Source organism: Hippichthys cyanospilos, chromosome 18 (assembly GCF_059441005.1).
Source record: "Hippichthys cyanospilos isolate Australia breed blue-spotted pipefish chromosome 18, RoL_Hcya_1.0, whole genome shotgun sequence".
NCBI classification, from domain to species: Eukaryota; Metazoa; Chordata; class Actinopteri; order Syngnathiformes; family Syngnathidae; genus Hippichthys; species Hippichthys cyanospilos.
Genome location: NC_142386.1, coordinates 1,043,117 through 1,066,738, shown reverse-complemented (window position 1 = coordinate 1,066,738; position 23,622 = coordinate 1,043,117). Strand labels below are relative to the sequence as shown.

The following is a 23,622-nucleotide window of genomic DNA, read 5'->3' as shown; positions in this document are numbered from 1 at the left end:
CAAAACATGCCTTTTTCCATTACATCGCATTGAAGCTTTTGTCAAAGTTTCAAATACCTGCAAATTTTGGCCCGATACATTTAAAATTCTGCATAAATGCAAGAACAGCAAGAAAGTGAATGTAAACACGTTCACCGTTTGTCAGTATGTGTAAAGTTTTGTCACTCTCAAACACATTTGGACAGATGAAATGATGTTGAATAGATGCATGGATATCATGTATACAAGTGGAGTGTGACAAGGGCAAATGAACAAGGCCAAGTTAGTAATGTGACATGAAAATTTTATTACATCACATTCAGGAAAAATCATTTTGTTGTTCTGCACCTTTAACTGTTACCAAATGTCAATCTCATTTCATTTTCATGGTATAAAACACAAAAAGTTACAGCATCCAGCAGTTTACTGGCTAAAGCAATAAAACAAATTCTGAGCCAAAAAGATGTGGAAACCTATGAAAGTAACAAAAGGAAAACAATTCTCAACGCAACAGTAGGTAAAAAATGGAAATCATTTTTATGCAACACTTTGCTTAAAAAAAACGCTTGTGAACTAAAACATGATTGTACTAACTCTATAGAGAAATCAATACAGCATGTGTCAGCTTTACAATACTCACCCATACAGTATTTCATTACCGAATTAACATAAGAGCAGCTGTCAAAAACTACCAGATAATACAGTCAATTCAGTTCATGGCATCATGTGTTCAGAATTTCATTTTCACCCAATCCATGTTGGTAAAAGGGGCGACAAAATTAACACTAACGTTAAAACTACTCACAGGCAACTTAAAAGAAACAACAACTCATATTATTTACATCCGTTCACTAAAACTAACAGCCATACTATTTTGTACTCATTGAATTTCACAGTCTTCTGCCTTCAGTTCGGAGATGAAAGCAATTTGCCGAAGGTCCAGACGGGAGGGACATCGATGGCCCGGATGGCCAGGGATCACTGCCAACCCAGCTGGGGGTGCAGGCCTGGCTGGAGGGGAAAGGGGTTACCTGTGCCCGCGGGGTAGTTGGTGAAGGCGTTGGCCTGAGGAGCTAAGCCCTCCAAAGCCGACGTTGGATGAGCCTGCAAGAGGAAAAAGTCGAAGCTCAATTCTCACTTTCGTCAAGGAACTTGTTTGAAGACCGGCAATGGGGAAGTGCTGTTTTTTTTTTTTTTTTTAATGAGGTCATTTTGTTTTCATGATGTCGAAATGCTAACTGCGGGGAAAAGTGGACTTTTAAACTATCAATTGGAACGCAACCAGGAAATGTATCATTTAATCAAGGCCACTAAACACCTGAAGGGTTTTTTTGTTCTTCGGCTCTTAGTTACAGAAAAGGAAAGTCTAGGTGAAAAAAATCAATTGTTACTTATTTACTTTATTTTTAAGGCACGCTGATGTTTCTTAAAGGGACAATGTGTAAGATTTAGATGGTTTTTCATTGCAGACAGCAGGCCACCCATGTAATATAATTTAAGGACAACTAGACCGACAATTATATTTAAAACATACTGTTGCTCATTTAAAACACATTTATTTGCAAGTGTTTTAAATTTATAATCATTTAATGTATTCATTTTTTCATGAAAAACAGTCTAAATCTTACACAGTGTCCCTTTAAAGACATTCCAAAAGAGCTAAGAGTTGGAGATTTTTCACCCCAAATCCTAATGTCTCTACATTTTTATGAGTAGGGTATGAAACGGTGTGTGTGTGTGTGTGTGTGTGTGTGTACCTGCAGCAGGGCAGGCTGCATAGCTGGATTGTGGAGACCACCAAGAGCGGCAGGAGAGGCGGCGGGAGAGAAGGCCGGGACACCGGGAAAGGACAGCAAGCCCGGAAAGGTGCTGTTAGCTGGGGCCTGAAGGCCACTGCTCAACCTGGAGGACATGTACAAAAGCTAGCGTCATTTCAAGTTTCTATCATTGCATCACCACATTCTCGCGTGACACAAAATATTTTTGACACAACCTTTATCTTTAATCAACAGCATCAGAGAGGTTGTATTTTTCAAAGGTTTGGTCACCCTTCCGAAATTGGTGAAAATAGTAGAAGGCCAGAAAGGCTGCAAGGGCTTCAAATGCGGCAATGAAGGAGTTTGCTAGCAAGCGCTGTTTGTACATGACGGCAATCTCCCATCATTTCATGTATCTGGGCTATGCGAAACAAAAGTACTGAAATACAGTTAAGCCTCAATACATTTTTGTGAAAAAATGTTACGTGTCTTTATGTTGTATATATTTCACAAAAAGCTGGCATTCCTGTAGGGATGTGTGGAACAGGAGTGGGTCACAAGTCAACTTATGGGCGTGGCCTAAAGGAATATGCTGTAAAATTCACAGCCCATTATCATCACAGGGTAGGGCTACTAGGGACAAAGTCCACACACTCACACTCCTAGAGCAGGGTACAATCTGGAGATGATATCGCTCCACCTGAGATACAGACGACATAAATAGTGTACACGCCCCTGTTCAAACACCAGGTTTTGTGACTAATAAGCACAATCATATTCATTTGGAAAGTTTTTTTTTAATGATATTGTTAGCTGTACAGCTCAACTTATACGTATTTTTGAGAGAGGCAGTAAATGTAAACACATTCAATAAGGTGACGCGTCTGGGTTCAAAATTAACCATGAGTCAGCCAAAAAACATTTTTAGCGCCTTTGATTAACTCCACATAATGTACGGCTGTGTTGCGGTCGGCTTTTATTCAGATTTGTTTGTTTGTTTCTCGCGGAATCCTAAGTTATGTGACGTTTGTAACTGGACATTAACTCCTGGGGGGTAAAACAGCTCCCAAAGCATGATGCATGAGCTTGTCACTAATCACCACTTGCCAGCAAAGCTTGCAGTCCCTTCTTTCAATATTCTACAAAAAGTATTCAGTACATTGAAACCATAACAATGATGAAACAATCCTGTCTTAATTTACTGCTGCCACCTGGTGGAAGAGAGCTCGTAAACTCAACCTGCCACAATAAAACTGATTAGGAATCCCCGGTCTATTAAAAACGCGACATACCCAGGTTGGAAGTTGGAGCTGAAGGCCGACGCGAAACCAGGTAAAACCGGCGATGACGCCGGAACGCCGGCGGCGGCCGCCGCCTGCATCGGGGCCACCGACGCAACGGACGCCGGAGCGGGTCCTGGTAATCCCATGAAGGAAGGCAAAACGGGGCTCCCCGCACCGTGGCCTCCTGAAACTCCCAAGCCCGTGAAAGCGGCGGGGCTCGGGCCAGGCGGGAGGCCTGGGAATATAGAGGGGGCGGATGTGAGGCCGAGACCGAAAGGAGAGGCGGCGCTAGGCGAAGCGTTGGGAGCCAGGCCGTGAAAGATGGAGTTTGGCGAGGGATTCGAGATGTTGCTCGATGAGGGGACGGACGTAGGAGGGAGGGAGGAGGACAGTGCGGGAAAAGGGGACAGGCCGGGGTAGTGCGGAGGTCCTGGGCTGCCAGACAAAGCCTGGAGGCCGCCGATGGCGACGGGACTGGCGAGGGAGACTTGAGGAGAGCCCGGGGGATGCGAGAGCCCCAGAGAACGGGCCAGCGCGGCCTGGGCCGATCCCGGGACCACCAGAGGGCTGAGAGACGGCGTGCCGGAGCGAGACGTCCCCTTGAAGGCGGAGGGCACCGGGCTGCTACTGCCACTGCCGCCCCCCCCGCCGTGTCTGTTCACGGCTGCACGTTGTTGCTCATGTTGAAGGAGTCCGGGCGGGCCCATGGCGGCCTGAGCCTGGGCGGAATGAGCGGGGGAGGGTTTGGGGCTGGGGCCTGGGGTGGAAGCACTGGGAATCACCGGAGTGGAAGACGCCGGGGCGTTGGACGACGTTTCGGATGGGGTGTAGCTTCGGATCACCGAGCCGGGGTGGTTACCTGCTTGTGGGTTCATGTTATGGAAGGGCTGGTCGGTAGATTGGGCAAAAGCCCTCTGCTGAGTTGCGCCCATGGCGTTCATCTGAGACAGGATGTCAGGGCCGCTGCGAGAGGTGGCGGGGGTGTCTGGTCTGGATTGGGAATGGAAAGGGGAAGGGGAGAAGCCCCCAGTGCCGGGAACAGGAGTTCCACAAGGCGTACCTGAGGGGGTGTGGCCTTTAATGACGGAAGATGCCGTAGGCGTAGTATGGCCGGCGGGGGTCTGCGGACCCGTTTTAATGACGGATGGCGACGGGGCGGGAGAAGGAGAGTTGTGAGAAGGCACCATGCCGGGAAAAACGGGTGTGATGGGAGTTGCGGGAGGGGGCTGAGACGGGGGAGCTTGCGGTGGGACAGGGGTGGATGGCGTGGCACCGTGAGGAATTAGCAGCGGCCCGCTGTTGACTCCCGGTGTGGTGTTCTGAGGATTGCCTGGTTTGGCGTAGCCTATTGATTGAAAGACATCAGGATGACCGTCAATCTCGTATCACCACATGAGGAACAAACACTGCGGTACCTTCACTTTAAGTGGCTTGGTCCCCAAAATTTCAACCGAATAAATTAACCTCCTAAGTCAAGGTACCACCGTTATGTCGGAATCCAATATTTGTAAAAAGAAAGAAAATCGAAAGAACGAGGTGGAATAGAGAGATACCCCGCGTGCAACTTCAAAGGCTGGAATATGATCTTACCTTTGGGGGGGGTGTGATCTCAACATCATAGTGATCTTAGAAATGTGCTTATTAAAGGTGGCTGATATATGAATACAGAAAATTAAATAAAACAAGGTTTGTTCGCAGCGATTCATGAATCTGATTTTTTTTAAATTGAATAAGAAAAAAGCTTTAATTTTCATCTCTTTATCAAAAAGTAAACAAATTCTTTGCTGGTTTGGTCTATAGCATGTCCGAAAACTAGCAAAAATGTCGATCGTTGTTTCCCAAAGTAAAAGCCGATGTCTGCAAATGTCGTATGTTGGTTCAAAATCCAAAACTTTGAATTTTGAAATTTTAAAATTAAAATTCCGAGCATTTGGAAGATTTTCCGTCTCAACTCAATGAACTCGACTACCAAAAATAACTATCCCCACATCTGGTCATTGATGCGTTGCCAATTGATTGTTGCATCTCAAAAAATAGAGACTTTGTGCGATTCTGGCCACAGACCTCCCCAAAGGCCCTGAAACATGGATTTCAAGTAAGTTGAGAAGAAAAAAAAAAGAAAAAGAAAAAGCAATGTGAGCCAAAAGTCCCCTTATGAGCTGCAAGCATGGATCGAGGAAGACAGCCAGTCAGGGCATTAGTCTTAAGCTAATTGAGCCATAAGCAACCAAATGAGCATCTACAGTGACTGACCAAGAACAAAGCACATTGACGCAGTTAGCATATTTCCTCAGATACCTTGACTATTATATTAACATGTGTTGTATATCTGCAGAGCAGACATGGCATGTGTAAAGCTTATGGTTACAGAGAGTTTATAGAAATACAAAAGATTTTGGAGCAAAGGCCATTGAAAATATTGAACATTATTCAACAATATCCTTCTGAGATCCAGCCTTGGTACTTTTGTTGTGGTGCATTAACCTCAGCAAGACAGCAAAGGACAAAAACTAATGTCTACTGCAGTTGACATCAACAAAATAGGCTGGGGGGCAGGAGGATATCATTAATAGATCACATTTGTTGTATGTGAATGCTTGTTTCTCCGCAGTGGAGTAAATATCACAGAAATATGAGGAAATACAGTAACTACAATGCAGGCTGTACATTGTGAACCTATTATACTGCGCTCAACTTTCCGTTCCCCCAGCATCACTAAAAGCACCTGTGTGATTAACTGTTAGATGTCGGAAATGCTGGGAATAATTTCCAGGAAATTGTCAAGTTTGACACGTATTGAAGCACGATATTGAAATTAGCACTAAATCAAACCGAGCACTTTACAGCCTTAAAATCTATAAGAAGTTTTGATGAATTTTCTGGTCACTCAGTGCACTTTAAGTTAAAAAAAAAAAAAAAAGAAGAACATCTGATGTGCATCTGATAACAGTATAAAGCTGCAGAAGCGCAGGGAAGCAGCATGCCAGCTTTAATCGTCCTCATACCTGCTACTTTGTGGGCAGAGTTGTAAGGAGGAGGGGGCACATTGGCCGTTATGACCCCTCCCATAGAAACAAGGCCTGCGTTGTTGTACGCACCTGTGTAGCAGTTGCAAATACAGTTTTGTCACGGCCCATCACACAGTCCCGCTCACGAGATGCCTGATTTCACCCCTCCTCTCAATCGTACTGAAGCATTTTGTCCCAAGTCTACAACAGGGCTTTGTGTGACTCTTACTTGGTGCGATGGTCGCATGGGGTCTGCACGGGGGAATGGGGTAGGGCACGGGTCGATGAGGGTTGAAGCTTGAGGGGAACTGCAAGACAGGTTAAAAGTATATATATATATCACTCATCAGCCAGTTCTAGTTTTTGATTGCCCTAGTGAATCTTGAGACAAAAAAAATAAAAATGAAATGTATCAACCTGTACCCAAAGGCTATTTAATTTAGTCTCACCCCATACCGAATAGAAAATTACACCCATTCCACTATAAAGGATCTTACTGGTTTGGAGGGTCCGATTATCCGAGTAGCAATCCCTTTCCCCTCTGTACTATTTGAAGTGTCATCTTTCTTCTCGCCTTCCTTCTTTAAGGGAGGGATTCCCTGTGATAAAAAGGAGCACACATCTAGTGATCCGGTTCAGCCCAGCACCACATCTTAAAGAGATAAACTTCAATTGACCAACATGAGCAAGCTGATATATTATGGATGCTAAGGAGATATGCTCATCAAAATGTCATACTCATGTCAAACAATTAAGGCCTATTGAGTGCACTGCTTTATAAACACACAAAATGTCATAAAATTTCATTCAGTCTGGACTCGAGGACTTACCGGGAATGTGCCAGTAACCAGACTTGGTCTGCCTTTTGGATATGGATTTCCTGGGATCATACCACAGGATGAAATCATGGCTACAGGAGCCTTGCAACCCACCTTGCATACCTAGTGGAAAAAACGGTTAGTGAAATTGGTATGTTATTTGAGACTATAAATAACATTTAGCAGATGTACAGATCAGCTAGCTAAAAAAAAAGAGAGAAAATGAGTTAAACAATCACTTATTTGAAGTTAATTCATGACAAGGTGGAACCGTATGTCTCCTTAAATAACAGGTGATTTAATATATAAATAAACACCTGTTCCAGAATCCTGCGGGCACGCTTCTTCTCTGATAGGTGTATACGAAACAAATCCTCTACAGGGCGGTAATTTTGGGCATCTGAAATATTCCTGCAAAAGAATGCAGAGCAAAAGGCTCACGGGATAATCGATCAATTTCATGCCTAAATAAACCAAACTCTGCCAATGCACTCACAAAGCGATCAACTCTAAGACAACAAGTCTGTCTTTTGAGAAGGTGAAGCAATTCAGAATGTTTGCAACTTTAGTGGTGGGAATTGCGACCATTTTCTGCAAGAAAAAGAATCATCTATTAATAATGACGGCTGACAGAAAGGCACATAATATTATGATTTATTCTAGTTGTATAACAATTGCATGTTTCTTTGATTCATATTTGGAGATGTCTTGTTACACACTAACCATGTTCGATAAAACATTACTTACATGCTGCAGAGCTTTTACTGCTTTAATTTGAGGTTCTGCCCAGGAGAAATACTTCAGGATGTCTGTGACCTGTAGATGGTCAAGAACACGTTTAGTAAACATGATGTTACTCGTCATACAAATTCTATATATTAGTGTTTCTGAATACCTGTTCACTGGAGAAGTACCCATGAACCTGCTCAATGGCTTTAATCCGCTGATCCGTTAGGACACACTGAATAATACACAAATGGAGAAATTCGAATGCCTGATTTAACTGCTCATGACAATTGTGTGATTTCTCATGAAGACAAGTTTACCTTTTTTATTTCATCAATGACGATGTCAAATGACTTCTTATCCATGTTTAGGGAATTAAAAGATCGCCTGTTTTTTTTTTTTTTTTAAATGTAACACATGCGTGGTAAATCCACTATTGACAATAAATCAGATCGTAATTCACGATAATAGTAATAAAGAACCCCTAAGTATGTAAAGCCAAATTATGCTGGCCTGAATATAATACTACAAGAAAGCATATTTCATAGTATTCAATAATACCCGTGCATTAATGGCACTTCTCATTGATCTCAAGCGACAAAAGTTTCGTATTTGGAACAATGACTTCAAAAAACAAAAAAAACAAAAACAAAAAAAAAAAGGAGCGTCAATGCCGAGCGCAGTGCACAACCTGCCTGCATCAACCTCACAACAAGCTAGTCATCTTTAGCTACCTCGTTTACGACAATAGTTGAAGGAAAATCGTTGTGCATTCGGAAAAAAAATGTTTGATCGCCCGTTTCATTCGTTTTCGTTTATATCCGCAAACATACAAAATCAAAATAATGACAGAAACAATGTCAAAATTAGCAAAAAGTCGACAGGGATAATAGCTCAAATGCTAGCTGCCGCTGACAGCTGACGCAACTACGTCACAACGGTTAAGGACCTTCAGAAGGCAGCTCAACAAAATGCCATCTGAAATATTGCATAAAAATTAAAGCTTTGAGAAAATACAAATGTAAACTGGGATGGATATGTGTGTAAAATAGTTTAATTGTCATATCATAACGAAATAAAAACAAATAAAGATGTTATCAACACATTTAATTCAATAAATTAAGTCTATTTGACAGGCAGCACCAGGGCCCTTTAAAACAGCGTATAAAGGAAGTAAACATAACATGAGACGCTCAAGTGATTTTTAGTCGTAAACCCTTTTTCACAGCATACCAAAAATGGATCGCTTTTCGTGGTCAACCGGTCTTTTGGAAATAAACGAGACTTTAGTAATTCAACAACGAGGCGTTAGATTGTATGATGGAGACGACAAGGTATAGTTGCGCTTCTTCGCGTGCAACGTTCAATCCAACAGATAAACAAAGTTGTAGACGAATTTAGCTGTAAAGTTTGTCGTATTCTCATGAAATTTGTTCTTGGTACAGGCTAAACTAGATGTCGGAATTGTGTTGCTGAGCACTCATCGCTTGATTTGGAGGGACAATAAAAATCACGTAAGGGCACAGAGAACGTCTCTAATGGTTTTGTTTGGAAATAATGTAATGGAAATTATTTTTCACAGGACTGTTGCATTTCCATGCCTTTGTCACAAATCATATATTTTGAGGAGCAGGCTGCAGGAATCGGGAAAAGGTGAGTAACGTACACTGTAGTACACGTATTTTATTTTGAAATGGAAGTGACTTTGTTGTATCACAGTTTCATTTGATATGCTTATTTTATTCAAATCTGTTAGCATTATGTTTTGGTGTCATTTATTATTGTGTAAAAACCTGTTCACATTTGTTGCAGTGCAAAAATTGTCATTCACCTGCATCCAGCACCTGCCAACAAGGAGCAAGGTCCCTACCAACACAGCAAATTTTCCTACATCAAGCTCTCCTTTAAAGAACATGGACAGATTGAGGTAGTTGCGAGTCACCTAGCCTTGCTTCCAAGTCATGGATGAAAACAGTTTGATGTTGCTCACTATTGGTGTACACACTCCTAAAAGGTCAGATTGCTTTTTCATGTTTAGTTTTTCAGGAGGCTAAATGAGGAGATGACTCAGAAGAGATGGCAGAACATACCAGCTTCACAAACCATGCCAACAGGACTTGGCTCACAGGTTTGAACACACCCTCTCGTTTTTTTTTTCCCCTGCCATGGACTTTTGATTGAGAGGGCAATTTATAACGTGATTACTCAACTCCCCAATTAAAATATGTCCCACAGGAGGGCAGTATAGCTTCCATTTCATATGCTTGACTTGCTATGTGGAGCCAGTCATGTGCTTACTTGAAGAAAAACAAAAATTAAATTTGGCCATCACTGATCACTGCCTTTTTCACTCATTTTGGTTTATTGCCGCAAAATATAGCTACACACGATTTCCTCGCCGCAATTGTTTTCTCTTTCCTTTCCATTGTGGTCTTGCAGGCAGGAAGGACACGCGCAGTGGGGATTGTTGGGATTGAGCGTAAGATCGAAGAGAGGAGGAAAGAAACGGACAAAAACATCTCAGAGGTGTTGTAAAATAAGTTGGATGACAATGTTAAAGTACAATGTTGTGGCCAAAGTAAATATATATATATATATATATATATATATATATATATATATATATATATATGCGCATGAACATAAACAGGGGATTAAACTGTGGTAATTTTGCACTTATCAAGAATTTGTTTGCTTCCTGTTGTAGGCGTTTGAGGATCTCAGTAAGCTGATGGTAAAGGTATAGAACACTACATTCATTACTCTTACCAGCCCTTTTTGATGATAAATTAGTGGTTCTCGATCTTTATCTTAATAACGTATTCCCTCTGGAGCAAATTGTATCACTAATGACCATTCGCATCCATGTAAAACTTGAAAAAATAACCTACAAAGTTTGGCGAAGTCACTAGAACACAATTTAGCAACATGTTGCTTTGTGATCCAATTAATTTGCTCCCAGTTTGAAAAGAAAGCCTGTTACGGAAGTAAACACCTCAGATTTCCTGGTACCTGCAGAAGCCCCCTTTAAATTTCACATACCCCTTGAAGTCCCTTCATGTACCCCAATTTGAGAACCACTGATATAAATAATTTGTTTTAGTTTATTAGTTGGTGTTAGCTGATAGTGTGTGTGTCTCCTCTTTGTCAAATAGGCCAAAGAGATGGTAGAGCTGTCCAAATCTATAGCCAACAAGATAAAAGACAAACAAGGGGACATAACAGAAGACGAGGTGATAACTAAAGCTAATCACATCGGATGCTTTCACGTGGCACGCGATAACATGTTATTTCTTCTATAAAGACCATCCGCTTTAAGTCCTACCTACTAAGCATGGGGATCGCTAACCCCGTCACTAGGGAAACACATGGCTCAGGCACACATTACCACATGCAGCTGGCTAAACAACTGGGAGATATGCTCCAGGCACCTCTGGAGGTAAGCATTAGATACCGCGTCGGCCGCCATCTTAAGGCCGGTCTGTTTATCACGCAAGGCTTTCCGCCATTTGCCACCTCCTCAGGAACGGGGAGGCATGATGGCGCTGTCCGAGGTGTACTGTCTGGTCAACCGGGCTCGGGGCATGGAGGTAATGCTATCATAAACAAAACAAATAAATAAAAGACACCCAAAGCTCGATGTATTTTTCTTGCCACGATTAAACGGATCATTTTATCCTCCCCCTGACAGCTTTTATCCCCGGAAGATTTATTAAATGCGTGCAAGATGTTCGAGTCCATGAAGCTTCCACTGAGGTGAGTTCTGCTTTATATATGTACTCTTTTATCAAAACGTGTGAACAGCAAAATTCATCCTGCCTGGCCAGTAGCTCATTGAGCCTTGCCTTGCCTCGAGTTGACCTACACGGAAGGACCAGCCAAGCTTTTCCTGTCAGGCTTCCTGTTTTTGAAAATGTTGACCACGTCCTGTCAGTTGCTGGGATTTTAAACCCAAGACTCAATAGTCCTACAGTTTATACTAGCCATTCACTTAAATGACAAAACAAAAAAATACAAATAAAATTAGTATGAAATAAGATTCACTGTAAGATCCTACACTTGCCTTGTGCAGGCTGCGTGTATTTGATAGTGGCGTGATGGTGGTCCAGCTGCAGTCTCACAGCGAAGAGGAAATGATCGCATCAGCGCTGGACAATGTGAGCTCCGCTGTTCCAAACACTCCTCCTGGATTTTGCAGAACATGTTGGGAATGGAGACATTTTTCATCAGCGTCTCATTCTCTTTCGCAACTATGCCCCACTTTCTTGTCTCAGGTAACAGAGAAAGGGTCTTTAACAGCAGAGGAGTTCGCTAAACTGTTGGGTCTCTCTGTACTTCTCTCTAAGGAGCGGTAAGTGTCTGAAAAGACTCAGGTAGCAACAGCTCACCTGTTATATTGCTCATGTGACCGTCACAAGCTGACCCCTGAGCACGTACAGTATGATGTCATTTTCAGTCAATGGCAAGTGCGTCAAAACGGGACAATCTTCCTGCCTAATTCATATTCCGGGAACACTAATTGCTATTCCCCTTTATGTGAGAACAAAAAACAAGTTCAGAGAGCATCTTTGTTTTCTATATCCTACTGTATGTGGTGCTTATTCCAAAAAGAAAGACCTTCCCAAATTGGTGGTTTTACATAAAGAAAAACATGTACTGAAAAGACAACATAGACTCTAACTAGTATATGGACCAGGAACTGGAATGGGCTGCTAATGTTAGCTAGCTGATAATACATTGTTCCCAAGCAAACAACCTAGCAAACGCAGTATTTTTGTTATTATCAATGGCAAATTCCATTTTCATTGTTTGTTTGTTTAATAAATGAGTTGTCCTCTATATTGCAGTTTGCTTCTGGCTGAGAAGATGGGTCACCTTTGTAGAGATGACTCCGTTGAAGGTTTAAGGTTCTACCCAAACCTCTTCTGAAGTTTTAGCTACTATCCTGGAATAAATAGACGCGTATCAGAACTTTCACACAGATTCATATCATACCAGAACTGCCGTTGTGTTTACCTGTTTTTTTTGTCAAACCAGAGTGCAGTACAGATACACACATGTGAGATTGCTAAAGAATAGGAAGAGATGGCCAGAAAAGAATGTGTGTTGAATGAGTTTGTATATCATGTTGTAAATAAAAGCCATGTTTAGGAATTGTGTATTTACTGACTTTTTTTTTTTTTTCAATACAATCCTGTGCTGAAATGTGGGTAACCTGAAATTGCAAATAGCCATCAGCGCTGGTGATTTCATGATGTGCTATATTCTATCCAGGATGTACCACCCCCTCTTGCCCCTATTTGTTGGTGGCGGGCAATTGTGTGTGTGTCGAGGATGAAGACATTTATGCAAAAACTATGTACCGTATAGGCCACTGTGCAATAAAATTACACTTTTCTTTCTGTAAAATAGTCTATCAGTATGTATTATGACTAAATTATTGTACACTATTCTCAAAGACAACTTCTCATATTATTGTGCACTTGGGTGAATATCATATTACAACTATAGCAATGATATAAAAAAGTTGAGGTGTGTGAGACTAACTTTTTTACAGTACAGTAATACAGTGGTTTATCTAGTATTTATTTTGCTTAATGTAGGATAAGAGTTTAAGGACTAAAAATGGGTTATAGCCTAACTCAAATAAGTCAAATACAATTGACGCCATTATTTTCGGAAGTCGATATGTTACGTGATACATTAAGAAAGGAGCATTAAAAAGAAAGCCTTAAAAAAGTAAAACAATAGTGGGCACGTGAGCTGTTTGCCTTCCACTCACACAGCAGCAGCACAGGACAACCGCGGACTTCTCCACACATAAAGAAATGCGCAGTGTTGTCATCTTTCCTACACGAATTGGAGAGAAAACACCGAGGAAAGCGGACTAATGTTCTCCAAATGAGTATGGACGCGTGAGTAAAGAAACTTCCTATTCGTTTTGTTATTTTGGGTTTATCTGGTTGGTCGTCGCAGGCACATATAGAAAGTGCGTTCAAATGAAGATGAACGCGCTACTGTTATTAAACAAACAAACAAAAAAAACGTTAGGTTGGAATTGTTAGGTCTCGTTGTGACCAGCTTCGGACTTTATTCAAGTTACTCTGTTACCGAAGTTGCGTTGAGTTGTTTTGTGCAAGATTCATGAAAAATATGAATAGTATACAGTTGCAAACATTACAAACGTCCTTATTTATTTGTTAATTTTGATTGATGTTGTTTGTAAAGAAACTGGCATACGGTTTTGTTTAAAAACAAATAAAAAAGACAATAGGGAACCGCAGATATGTACAAAAATATTGGGACAGTTTACAATTACAAAAAGCAACATTTGCTTTTAATTTGACACAAGTTTAAAATACTTTCTGGTATGTTCAATCCTAACCACTGAAATTTATTACAATTTACTTGTAGTGTACCAATATTGTACTTACTGTACATATTCAATTAAACCTCATCCATCCATCCATCCATCCATCATATTTTTGCTGCAAATAAAGGGCCTGTCACAATTGCCTTATGGTAATAGACCACTAAGAAGTCCAACATAACTCCTGACGAATCAATGTAATTCATTTTTTTTCTTAATTCTATTCTCATCAAGGAAGGGGAAAACTCTACTGCAATGCTTGCTTCCTTCCTGTTCCCTACTCATGAACGAGCAATTTTCTGCTGCACGTTTTGTCATCGTATGTCATCATAGAGTATTTGCTTGCTTTTTTTTTATTATTATTTTAGAACTCAGGAATGGTAGAACGCGGCGGCCATGAGGTGTAGGGTGAAAAGTAACACATCGGGATGCCACAAGCTTTCTCGCTGCTCTCTTTCTTGCTGGGGCTCATGGGATATGGTAGGTAACACTACAGGTATACATGTTTCCACAACTTGTGCGTGAAAGATTTTTATGTATTAAAGTAGTTTAAATTTACATTTTGAATACATTAGCATTTAATAGTTTATAACATGTTGTTTGCATTCATTTATTTTATTTTTCAATTTTTTTAAATCTTTATCTCTGCAAAACTTGTTTGAATTCCTCCCACTGGAGTACATCATAGTGTGATTAGTGCAGTATGGTACATACTAAGTTACTGTCATGTGTGTCTACTAAACATGGAAAATGCATATCTGTGCTTGTCTTATAACTGGCTTAAAGTTTATTTATTCATTTATTTATTTTAAACTGCAACCAGTGGAGTACAATAGCGGTTAACACAATATTACTGTGTCGTGACATCCAGCTTTTATTGGAGGCCGGAGTTCAAACACAGAACCAAAATCAATACTGTAATATAATAATAGAATTAATCACAAAATAAACCCTTTTTTTTTTCCTCTCAAAAGTTTGGGCCCTAACTACAATGAAATCATCGTCATGCAAAAGCATCATACTGTACAGCACTATGCTATGGTGCAATGGTTCTCAAATGTGGGGGGTATTTGAGGGTGCTTTAGGGTATTTTAATTTTTAACAGGGTTTCTGCATGTAAAACTAATGCATGTAAATCTAATGGAAATCTAATGCAATGCTTTTTAATACCGTGACAGGGACTGTAGAGGTTTCTTTTCAAATCAAGAGCAAATTAATTGGAACGCGGTCATTTAAAAAATGTTGAGGACTACTGCAATAATACAACTATACTACATTTTGCCCTCCTCGTGATCTTGTCATTTCTGTGCTCCTTGATCAAGCTCTGGCGGGGCTCAACATCTGGCCCTCCTTCCACCTCGCCCTTAGCAACGCCAGCGTGTTTGTGGACTTCAGCACGAAAAGCAACAGCAGCCTCATCCGTCACCTTAGCCTCTCCCTGATAGACATGGACACTAACGCCACCCTTCTGACCAGGACTCTGCCTAACAACCAGTCTGCCGGTAGGGTGGAGCTCAGCTGCTCCTGTTTCCTGTACGCTGGGACTTTCCGCTTCCTGTTGAGGCAAACCAGCATTACGGAGGAGCTGCACACAAATTGGACGGGGCGTTCCGAGAGTACCGCTTGGTGGTGGAGCTCAGAACTGCGGGTGCAATGGCCCACATTTCACATTGTGGTGGAGAGAGTTGGAAACCACTCAGGAGCTTTTCAGGCAAGTGTTAACTATAGCTCAAGTGGTTTTTCAATGCCAGGATTCATGAATACAAATCTGCTATAGATAATTCCTATGCTCCTCCTTTCTCCAGCTTGGAATATCCACCAATGAAAACTTCCGGCCGTGCTCCAGCCTCCTGGATCCTGCTCTGCTCCTAGAAGTTAGCTACATGGAGTACAATCAGATTGGACGAAAAGGCATCAACAAGGTGCAGGCCCGCACGCAACATCCCATCCGACCTCTGCGTTCCCAGATGATCAAGCTTCCCTGTGCCTTCCCTTTCACGGAGAGAGACTTCATTCAAGTGTCAATCCGTTCGGCCCATTCCGCGCAAGAGGTGAAAAGCTCCGGTCCTCTCTATCTATCCAACATCTTCTCCTATAAGCTGCAAGTGGAGAATGCCAATAACTATAAGAGTGGGTGTGACGGGACTGTGACCGTGAAGCTTGTAACTCCACCTTGCGCTCACATCGATGGGAAAGTCCTGTTGTATAAGGACGGCGTTGTGGGAAGAGGGGCCGCCGTCTCCTCTGGGATGGGGGCAGGAGGGACAGCGGCGATGGGCTTCGGGCAAGAGGAGCCCTCCTCGCCTCCGTTAGCTTTTAACTGGCTCACTCAAGGAGAGAACGAAACGGAGTTCAACTGCTCTGTTTTTTACCCGGGAAGGAGTAAGTACTGCTTCCGATTCGTGTTCAACTACAGCCGCTCGCCTAGTCCGGCTCAGACCTGCCTCGTGGTGCACCGGAGCCAAGGTGAGCAATGGAGACTCCACGTTCAGTTGTAGTAGAAAATGACTACATGATGTTTTATATAGAAGTGCAACAATTATAGACAACAAATAGACAACTAATACAAATACCGAATAACTCTATGTATAACAACAACAAAAACATCACTATTTGATTTTTTACTTTTGTTATTTTAAATCCTATATAAATATTTCACAAAGTATTTTTTTTTTTTTGTCAAGAATCTTGGGGGCCCTGGAAACCGTGGAGTGTGTGCAGTGTGAGCTGCGGAGAGGGCGTGAGGGAACGCGTGCGGGAGTGTTTGCTGCCTTCTGGTGTAGAAGGAAAGCAGTGCACTGGAATGGTGAGGGAACAGTCCCTCTGCTCCCTGGAAGACTGTGCAGGTCAGTCAGTCACCGCTGATAAGCTAAAAATACCGCCAAACGTAAGTGAGTAAGTCCTGTCGTTTGCAGCATTTCCAGGTCCTTCTCCATCTCTTCCTCCCTTGTTGGCTGGAGTCGGCCCCCTCGGCGGCAACATGGCGGTGATTGCCGGCATCTCCCTCTGCCTGGCTGTCATCCTGGCCACTGTTGTGATTACCGTGTGGAGGAAGCTCTGCCGCAGCCCGCGGTGCAGCTCCGTCCGCGGAGGCTCCACCCATTCCCCAGGAGGGCGCAAACTCTCGGACGAGGCGTCCATTTGCGGCAACAGCCTTCCGAGGCCGAGCCTGGCAGGCGTTGGTTCGACCCGGATCCACGGGCCTTCGCCGGGCATGTCGCCTGTTCCTCAGACAACGGTGATGCCTATCTCAGAAGATCCGGAAAGGCTGTCTCCCAGTGGTCAGAAGGTCCTGCCTCCCATTTTTGGGTATGTGTTTGAATCTTGAAATAACCCACAGCAGGTCAAAATGAGAGCCTTTAAAATGAGACGCTTTTTTTTTAGAACTTAAACTAAGAAGCCGTGATTTCCGTGTCAACGTGTAACATCTGCCCTAGGTATCGCTTAGCTCAGCAGCAGTTAAAAGAAATGAAGAAGAAGGGATTGAAGGAGGCCACTCAGATCTACCATGTCTCCTCAAGCCCGGTTCACGATACTGCAGTGGAGTCCCTAGCGTCACCAACCCATCTCCACATTCCATCACCCGTTGCGTCCTCCTTTTCTGAATCACCGTCACAACCTTGCAGGATCGCGCCGGACCGACTGAGTCCCAGAGCAAACCTGGTCTTGGGTCCCCAAGTAGCCGGTCACGTGAGTGGGGGCAGCTCCAAGTGGCGGGACCGTACTGCCGATTGGGTGGAGATGGTAGAGAGGAGTCTCGCAGAGAGACCGACGAGAAACACATACAGCAAGAATCCAAACTTCCGGAGGACCTCCAGTTTTACGGAGACAAAACCTCAGCTTTCATCCGCAGGCCACTACCGAGACAGAAGCATGACTCAGGTAAACGCCACAAATTTAGTCTTGTCATTTTTGTCCTGATCAAGATCACATGAACAGTCTTAAATTGATTATTTAATTTTATGCCATCTTGCTGCCAAAGAACTAAGTTGAAGTGAGTTGAGGAGCCTCATTTAGACAAAATGCTGTTTTGGGGTGGAAATTAATTACTATTTACTATTCAGTGATGGTTGTCAAACACTATTTTTTCCTGTTCAGGTGGGATCTCGGACCCTTCCCGAAGGAAACTCATGGACCAAAGAAAGAAGAGAAAGATCATTTAGCTCCTATCCCATTCCAGAGCACGACACCCCAAAGTGGACCCACTCTCGAGCCCAAAGGAATCCCTCAGTGCAGAATTCCATTCCTTCTCATAGTAATCAAATGAAACATACAGGAAGCAGCACTACACCAGAACATGTGGACCACTGTGGCGTTGGGGAGAGACGGATAAGTGATGAGGCGGGAAGCAGAGCACTTGAAGGAATCTCGGGGATCGGCGGACCGGCCGTAAGTCTTGATTGCCAGCACGGTGCAAACCTGAGTGTGGAACGAGCCGAGCAGAACTGGAACCGCCGCGGTCCATCGCCTATCCAGAGGAACATGCTGGCCCGAAAATTAAAGGAGGCTCAGTCCTGCTCCAGTGTGAAAGGACGTCAGCGCAGCTCTACCTTCAGCGTGTCGCCATCCAAAAAAGTAAAAGAACATGGCCGCCCCCGTCCTGGTTCTGGATACTACATTGGCACTGAAAGCTCTGCTTACACTCTGAGTCAGGCGGAGCAACAGATGCTGGAACTTCCATTACATGAGAATTAGATCAGAAAGAGCATTTTTTTTTTTTTTTTTTTTTACTGGAACTGTGACTATCTTTTATCAGAAGAATTTAACTGGAATATTCAAAATTCACATTTTATCGGGTGCGTTGTATATTTTTTTTCAAGAGTTTCAACAGTATGCATATTCTGCATATTCATGGCTAAGCATTCACAAATTCACCTATTCATGTCCCCCCCAATTTATTGTCTGTTGTTTCCTGAGTAACTAACTCAAAATAATATTTTGGCATCATCTTGTGGCATCTTTGCGTCAAAAAAAGAACAATGTTGAAGTGTGTTGAGAAGTATCATTTGAGAAAAATGTGCTTTGGTGCTTATGTCTTCCTGCTTACAAAGACAATTGTTTCATAAGCAATTGAAGTGGAAGCATTTTACTGTACAATTTTTCAGTTTGAACATGAAGTGGAGACAGCATGCTTTTTGGGAAGAAAAAAAAACGTTTTTTGTAGCATTTAATCATACCAATCGTGTAAACTGTTTTGATGATGTTCCTCTTTGTCTGTCAACCAATGTTTTCAAAGGTTTTGTTACCGTATTTAAGAAAATTAAACATTGTTCAACAGAGTCATTTAGAAATGTGACTGCTGTGAATGAATTGAAATACAGTATTTACAAACTATAATCTGATGCATAAAAACTACCTATTTCATCGCATTTCCAGAAATACGCCATAATAACGAGTTTTTCCCATGGGGGTTCATTCAGTTTGCTCTTAATTATTCATAAAACCAAAGTCATTCTGTATAAATATCCGGCCATGTAAATATGATCCACTCTCCAGTCCGGTAGATGGCAGTAGCGTTTTCCAAACGAATAGCACCGATCAAAAGAAGAACAGCGAAACAACGTGAATGAGAAGGGATAACAACATTGTTGTTGCCGTCACGTTATAAGGTATGCCTTGCGAAATAATGTCCATGTTTCCCCGCAGTTCTATGTTACTATTTTAGCATTAGCATAGCAAGTATTTGAATACCGTGTGATCTCGCTGACGCTAATGACTTTGTTAATGAAAAAGCAAACCGCTAGCATGAGCAATATTTCTAAGAAAGAAAGTCCAGATGACTAAAGTACTTTTCCGATCTATGATTGTACTGCAGGTGGATAGACTTAACGTTGTTGAGTGCAGACTGATCGCATTGCCACGCAGTTTTACTACAACCTCCACAAGGAAAATCCAAGTCAAGTCAGCCACCACAGCGATTGTTAATACTGAGCATTAACGGTAACACGCCACAAACAAGCGCCGTTCACCCCTTTCGAATTTAAAGCGGCCTAACATACAGCAATGCCTGTTGGAAAAATAAAAAAGATAAAATAAATCATTAAAAATGCTCATATTGTTGTCTCTCAGCCATCCACTTCCGCTTCCGGTTTCCACGTCTGTGAAAGAATGTAGCACTCCAGGTATCAAGCAAAACAAGGTCCATTCACATATGGTGTTTAAACTTCGGACTTTTGCAATTTCAACCATTACATCTGAATTCATAAAAGAAAAAAAATAAAACATCAATGTCAAGTTATGTGATGCCGTAAACAAACTGGCACCTGAGCTAACCAGCATCAGTACTTTCATGAAGTCCTGATGTTGCATTTGAAAGTAAAACTAAATTTTGCAAGTTTGACCACTACACCCAAAATCTTAAAATTCAAACGTTGTTATCCTGTAACTAGACCAGTTCTAGGGCAAACCTAGTCCTGTTCAAATCTGATGATTGAGACAGAGACCAATCTCAACAACTCTTATAGCTACTACTGGTTTGGTTTGAATACAATTTTAGAAAAGTGCATAATTATTCTAATAGTCCTAATAAGAGGTGCTGAGATTTAATTCATGGATTGCATAATCACTTCCAAAAACCAGTGACATGTTTGCTTCTAGTCTCATCTTAGTCAATGTTAGCCAGTTCATGTGAAACTCAAACTACTATTTTTTGTTTTTATTTTTTTTCAGCGGATGCTGGCCTTCGATCAATAATGATTTCACATGGTTTTAAGAGCAGCAAAAATGACTTTGCCTTTGGCCCCTGGAAGGTGACAACAGCCAAAAACCATATAATGAAATCCAAAGACATTGAAAGGTGAGATGTCATTCTTTTTCGCCTGCGACTGGATTGTATCCCCTGCAGTGAATGCCACTTCACTGCAATTTTTTAGTTGTATTCCTCCATTTTCAGTTGGAATGTCTTTCCTTTTCCTTTGCAGATTAGCAGAAGAGTTGAACATGCCTGCCCTCCCGGAAATGTTGTTTGGGGACAACATGCTGCGCATCCAACACACTGATGGCTTTGGAATTGAATTCAATGCTATTGATGCTCTGAAGAGTATGAACAACTCGGATGACACCGTCCAAGTGGCGTGTGCTCAACAATGGCAGGAGAGCAGGCAAGATCATCCCAGCATTAGACTTTAAATGGTCAAGAACTGTGAATATGCGTTTGTAATATTTAAACCACCGGAAGCTTCACCCAAGTCTCAGCTTTTTTCCTCTCTCCCAGAGCTGGTTCTGAACATACTCAAGAAGTGGTAAAACCATACGACTGGACATTTACAACCAATTATCAAGGCACCCTAATAGGAGAGAGCGTGCAAATCAAGGTTGGTTAAAACTTAATGTGGACTGAAAACAAACAAACACCTCAGAATTTAGAAAACCCTTTTTTCTCAGAAAGTGATAAGCGATTCTGAAATACCATTAAACAATACAAGCAAACGATATCGTGGCAGCATACGTTGTAAACCTATTCAACATTACTGCATTGTTGATAAAGATTTTGCTCATAAAAAAAACATCATACTGTACACTGATTTGAAAAATCTTTTCAACCCTTATCGAATCGAATATACTACAAACATAATATTTCATGCTCAGTTATTTTTTGTACGCATTTGGAATTTGATACCCTCGTACGTATTTGTTGCTCATGAAGTGTTTCAGATTTTCCACATTGTGAGCGATCGGTGAACGCCTCACCAGTGTGATTGAATGCGCTCGAAGCATTTGTTTTTTCTTGTCCTTGCGACGCGGCTTGAGTTAATTTTACCATAAATACCCGAAATTGTGCACCACCCGCAAGGTTATGATTGTGTGTATATGCCAGAGGACCGCAATTAACAAACGATTCAAACCTTTCCGCGTTCTCTACCCGAAGCACTCGGTTGCTTACCTTGCCACCGTTAATTGAATCAGCTGGAGCCATCAAAACTTTTACACGATCCTCTCCGTTTTCGTAATATTCCTGTGTGTGAACAAGGATGGACTCGGACTTTGGGTCAGTCTAATGCCGTAACGGCCCATCTAACACAAGATGCTGTTAGCTGCAACAGGCACTTGCTGCTAACAGCCAACTGACATCCGCCCCTTAGCTCGTGCCGATACGGTAAATAATCGAAGAAGAATACGGCCGATATAAAAGCGCACATCTGTGTGTCAAAACTCGACTTATGTGGCTGACAGGTCAATCTTCTTCGAATGGTGTCGATTAAAAAAAAAAAGTTCGTAGGATGCCCCAACTTTTGGCCTTGTATTTGGGGAATTGGGGTATTTATTTTGGTCAGTCATAGGATTTGATAGGAGTAGCTGTTTGTGTTTCTTTCTTTCTGTTTTTAAGGTGACAGAGACAACTGAACGAATCAACTTGGAGAAGCTGAAGGCTCGTGAACAGATTGTGTTCTTCGATGAGGTCCTCCTGTTTGAGGATGAGCTGCACGACCATGGGGTCTCAATGATAAGTGTCAAAATTGTTAGTGTCTCAATATTCTTCCACCGTCTCGGACCGAACTTGCTTGTTGGAGTAAATTTTGCATGTATTATTATTTTAATCCCTAAAAGGGAATGTTAGGCAAAACTTTTCTTGACAATCATTTGTGTGTATTTTATGCACTATGCACACTCTTTGTAGTGGAGGTCTTGTGGTTTACACTTTTTAATAATCACAATTGTGTGTATTTAATGCGATGCAATGCAGAGGGTGATGCCCACCAGTTTCTTCGCATTGCTGCGGTTTTTCCTGCGGGTGGACGGTGTGCTGATAAGAATAAATGACACGCGACTATATCATGAGGTAAGTTTGATGTTGTTTTTGTAACCCTTAAAAGCATGCATGCATTTTGTGATTTCCTTTGCTTCCAGGCTGGACAGAATTACATGTTACGAGAGTTTTGCTCAAAGGAAAATAACATAGCAGAATTGAAGGTAAGCTTCGCGCGGCTAATCAAAGCATGATCCGCACTATCCCTGGGCAAATTTCAGCCTGTCTGGTCCGTCCACAGTCCCTGAATGTTCCTCACCGTGTTCTTGAAGTCCAGTTAAAACTTAAAATACGTGGCACATTTATGATGACAAGGGGACTTTCCTTTTGAATCGAGGTTTTTGCAATAATTAGTGGCTTTTTAAATCCTCTGGTGGCTTATTTAGACTCCTTTTTGTTTTTTGCACGGCGGTGGGAGCAGGTGCAGGTAATATTACAGCTCTGTCGCTACGATGGATTTTCGTCATTTACAACAACAAAATATTCAAGGGAAAAAAATGGTTGAGGGATATGACGGACAAGAAAATATTGAAATGAATTGGTAAAGTCATAAGAGATTTTTGTTGTTTCAGAATGTCCCTGCTTCACTGTACACTGATCCAAATGAGATTGCCCAGCATTTAACCCTCAAGCTGAGACACTGCGAAAAGTTAGAACTTCCTGAAAAGGAGCAGGCGGCTTGTTAATAAATACCTCAAATGACCAGTATGTTCTCTTGTGTATTTTTGTCCATGAACTATGTAGAAACCTGAATAGTCATCAAATGAACACTTCAGCTAATTAATAGTCATTCCGTTGTGTGTAAAGTTGTTCTTTGTATTGTTTTCCCATTTAATTGTTCTTTTTGATGGCCGATATATTTAAATAAAAACATTCATTCATTTATTGTCTTCCGCTTGTGAATGGGCAGCTTGCGAGGGCAGCGTGTATGTCTT

The 23,622-nt window shown here is 42.0% G+C and overlaps 4 protein-coding genes across 7 annotated transcripts; 3 read left to right on the top strand and 1 right to left on the bottom strand.

Annotated features, from left to right (window-relative positions):
- Positions 1-262: 262 nt before the first annotated feature.
- On the bottom strand, positions 263-8,494 carry proser1 (proline and serine rich 1). 2 transcript variants are annotated; one of them, XM_088441639.1, is made up of 12 exons: positions 7,892-8,494; positions 7,741-7,806; positions 7,593-7,661; positions 7,342-7,436; positions 7,163-7,256; positions 6,858-6,968; positions 6,525-6,626; positions 6,257-6,335; positions 6,025-6,117; positions 3,029-4,364; positions 1,737-1,881; positions 263-1,083 (listed from the first exon to the last, which is right to left on the bottom strand). In XM_088441639.1, the coding sequence occupies exons 1-12, from the start codon at positions 7,934-7,936 to the stop codon at positions 958-960; spliced, it is 2,361 nt and encodes a 786-aa protein (XP_088297765.1). In that variant the 5' UTR covers positions 7,937-8,494; the 3' UTR covers positions 263-957. The 2 variants fall into 2 exon arrangements, with proteins under 2 accessions (XP_088297765.1, XP_088297766.1); XM_088441640.1 differs by lacking the exon at positions 6,025-6,117.
- A 242-nt stretch (positions 8,495-8,736) lies between these two features.
- Positions 8,737-12,725, top strand: vps36 (vacuolar protein sorting 36 homolog). Its single transcript, XM_088440951.1, has 14 exons — positions 8,737-8,905; positions 9,017-9,085; positions 9,154-9,224; positions 9,384-9,498; positions 9,610-9,699; positions 10,011-10,097; positions 10,279-10,311; positions 10,727-10,804; positions 10,876-11,010; positions 11,096-11,161; positions 11,263-11,327; positions 11,644-11,728; positions 11,846-11,922; positions 12,419-12,725. The coding sequence occupies exons 1-14, from the start codon at positions 8,810-8,812 to the stop codon at positions 12,498-12,500; spliced, it is 1,149 nt and encodes a 382-aa protein (XP_088297077.1). The 5' UTR covers positions 8,737-8,809; the 3' UTR covers positions 12,501-12,725.
- A 631-nt stretch (positions 12,726-13,356) lies between these two features.
- Positions 13,357-19,151, top strand: thsd1 (thrombospondin, type I, domain containing 1). Its single transcript, XM_088441233.1, has 8 exons — positions 13,357-13,486; positions 14,310-14,421; positions 15,264-15,652; positions 15,747-16,407; positions 16,626-16,787; positions 16,857-17,250; positions 17,379-17,823; positions 18,040-19,151. Exons 2-8 carry the CDS (start codon positions 14,370-14,372, stop codon positions 18,634-18,636), a joined length of 2,700 nt encoding a protein of 899 aa, XP_088297359.1. The 5' UTR covers positions 13,357-13,486; positions 14,310-14,369; the 3' UTR covers positions 18,637-19,151.
- Positions 19,152-19,473: 322 nt separating this feature from the next.
- tiprl (TIP41, TOR signaling pathway regulator-like (S. cerevisiae)) lies at positions 19,474-23,570 on the top strand. Of its 3 annotated transcripts, XM_088440956.1 has the most exons (10): positions 19,474-19,550; positions 19,757-19,881; positions 20,011-20,063; positions 20,611-20,737; positions 20,862-21,041; positions 21,155-21,254; positions 22,268-22,399; positions 22,625-22,720; positions 22,789-22,851; positions 23,260-23,570. In XM_088440956.1, exons 4-10 carry the CDS (start codon positions 20,634-20,636, stop codon positions 23,371-23,373), a joined length of 789 nt encoding a protein of 262 aa, XP_088297082.1. In that variant the 5' UTR covers positions 19,474-19,550; positions 19,757-19,881; positions 20,011-20,063; positions 20,611-20,633; the 3' UTR covers positions 23,374-23,570. The 3 variants fall into 3 exon arrangements, with proteins under 3 accessions (XP_088297082.1, XP_088297081.1, XP_088297080.1); XM_088440955.1 differs by lacking the exon at positions 20,011-20,063; XM_088440954.1 differs by lacking the exons at positions 19,757-19,881; positions 20,011-20,063.
- The last annotated feature ends 52 nt before the right edge of the window (positions 23,571-23,622 follow it).

Bases quoted from the DNA above. Each gene is read 5' to 3' on its own strand.
- proser1 (XM_088441639.1), bottom strand. From the start codon at position 7,936: ATGGATAAGAAGTCATTTGACATCGTCATTGATGAAATAAAAAAG. The intron at 7,437-7,592 runs GTAAGTAATGTT...TTTTTCTTGCAG, and splicing joins CAGTAAAAGCTCTGCAGCAT to AAAATGGTCGCAATTCCCAC. The intron at 1,882-3,028 runs GTATGTCGCGTT...CATGTCCTCCAG, and splicing joins AGCTCCAACTTCCAACCTGG to GTTGAGCAGTGGCCTTCAGG.
- vps36 (XM_088440951.1), top strand. From the start codon at position 8,810: ATGGATCGCTTTTCGTGGTCAACCGGTCTTTTGGAAATAAACGAGACT. The intron at 10,098-10,278 runs GTGTTGTAAAAT...TTCCTGTTGTAG, and splicing joins CGGACAAAAACATCTCAGAG to GCGTTTGAGGATCTCAGTAA. The intron at 10,312-10,726 runs GTATAGAACACT...TTTGTCAAATAG, and splicing joins TCAGTAAGCTGATGGTAAAG to GCCAAAGAGATGGTAGAGCT.
- thsd1 (XM_088441233.1), top strand. From the start codon at position 14,370: ATGCCACAAGCTTTCTCGCTGCTCTCTTTCTTGCTGGGGCTCATGGGA. The intron at 14,422-15,263 runs GTAGGTAACACT...TCCTTGATCAAG, and splicing joins GCTGGGGCTCATGGGATATG to CTCTGGCGGGGCTCAACATC. The intron at 15,653-15,746 runs GCAAGTGTTAAC...TCCTTTCTCCAG, and splicing joins ACCACTCAGGAGCTTTTCAG to CTTGGAATATCCACCAATGA.
- tiprl (XM_088440954.1), top strand. From the start codon at position 20,634: ATGATTTCACATGGTTTTAAGAGCAGCAAAAATGACTTTGCCTTTGGC. The intron at 21,255-22,267 runs GTTGGTTAAAAC...TCTGTTTTTAAG, and splicing joins GAGAGAGCGTGCAAATCAAG to GTGACAGAGACAACTGAACG. The intron at 22,400-22,624 runs GTTAGTGTCTCA...GATGCAATGCAG, and splicing joins CAATGATAAGTGTCAAAATT to AGGGTGATGCCCACCAGTTT.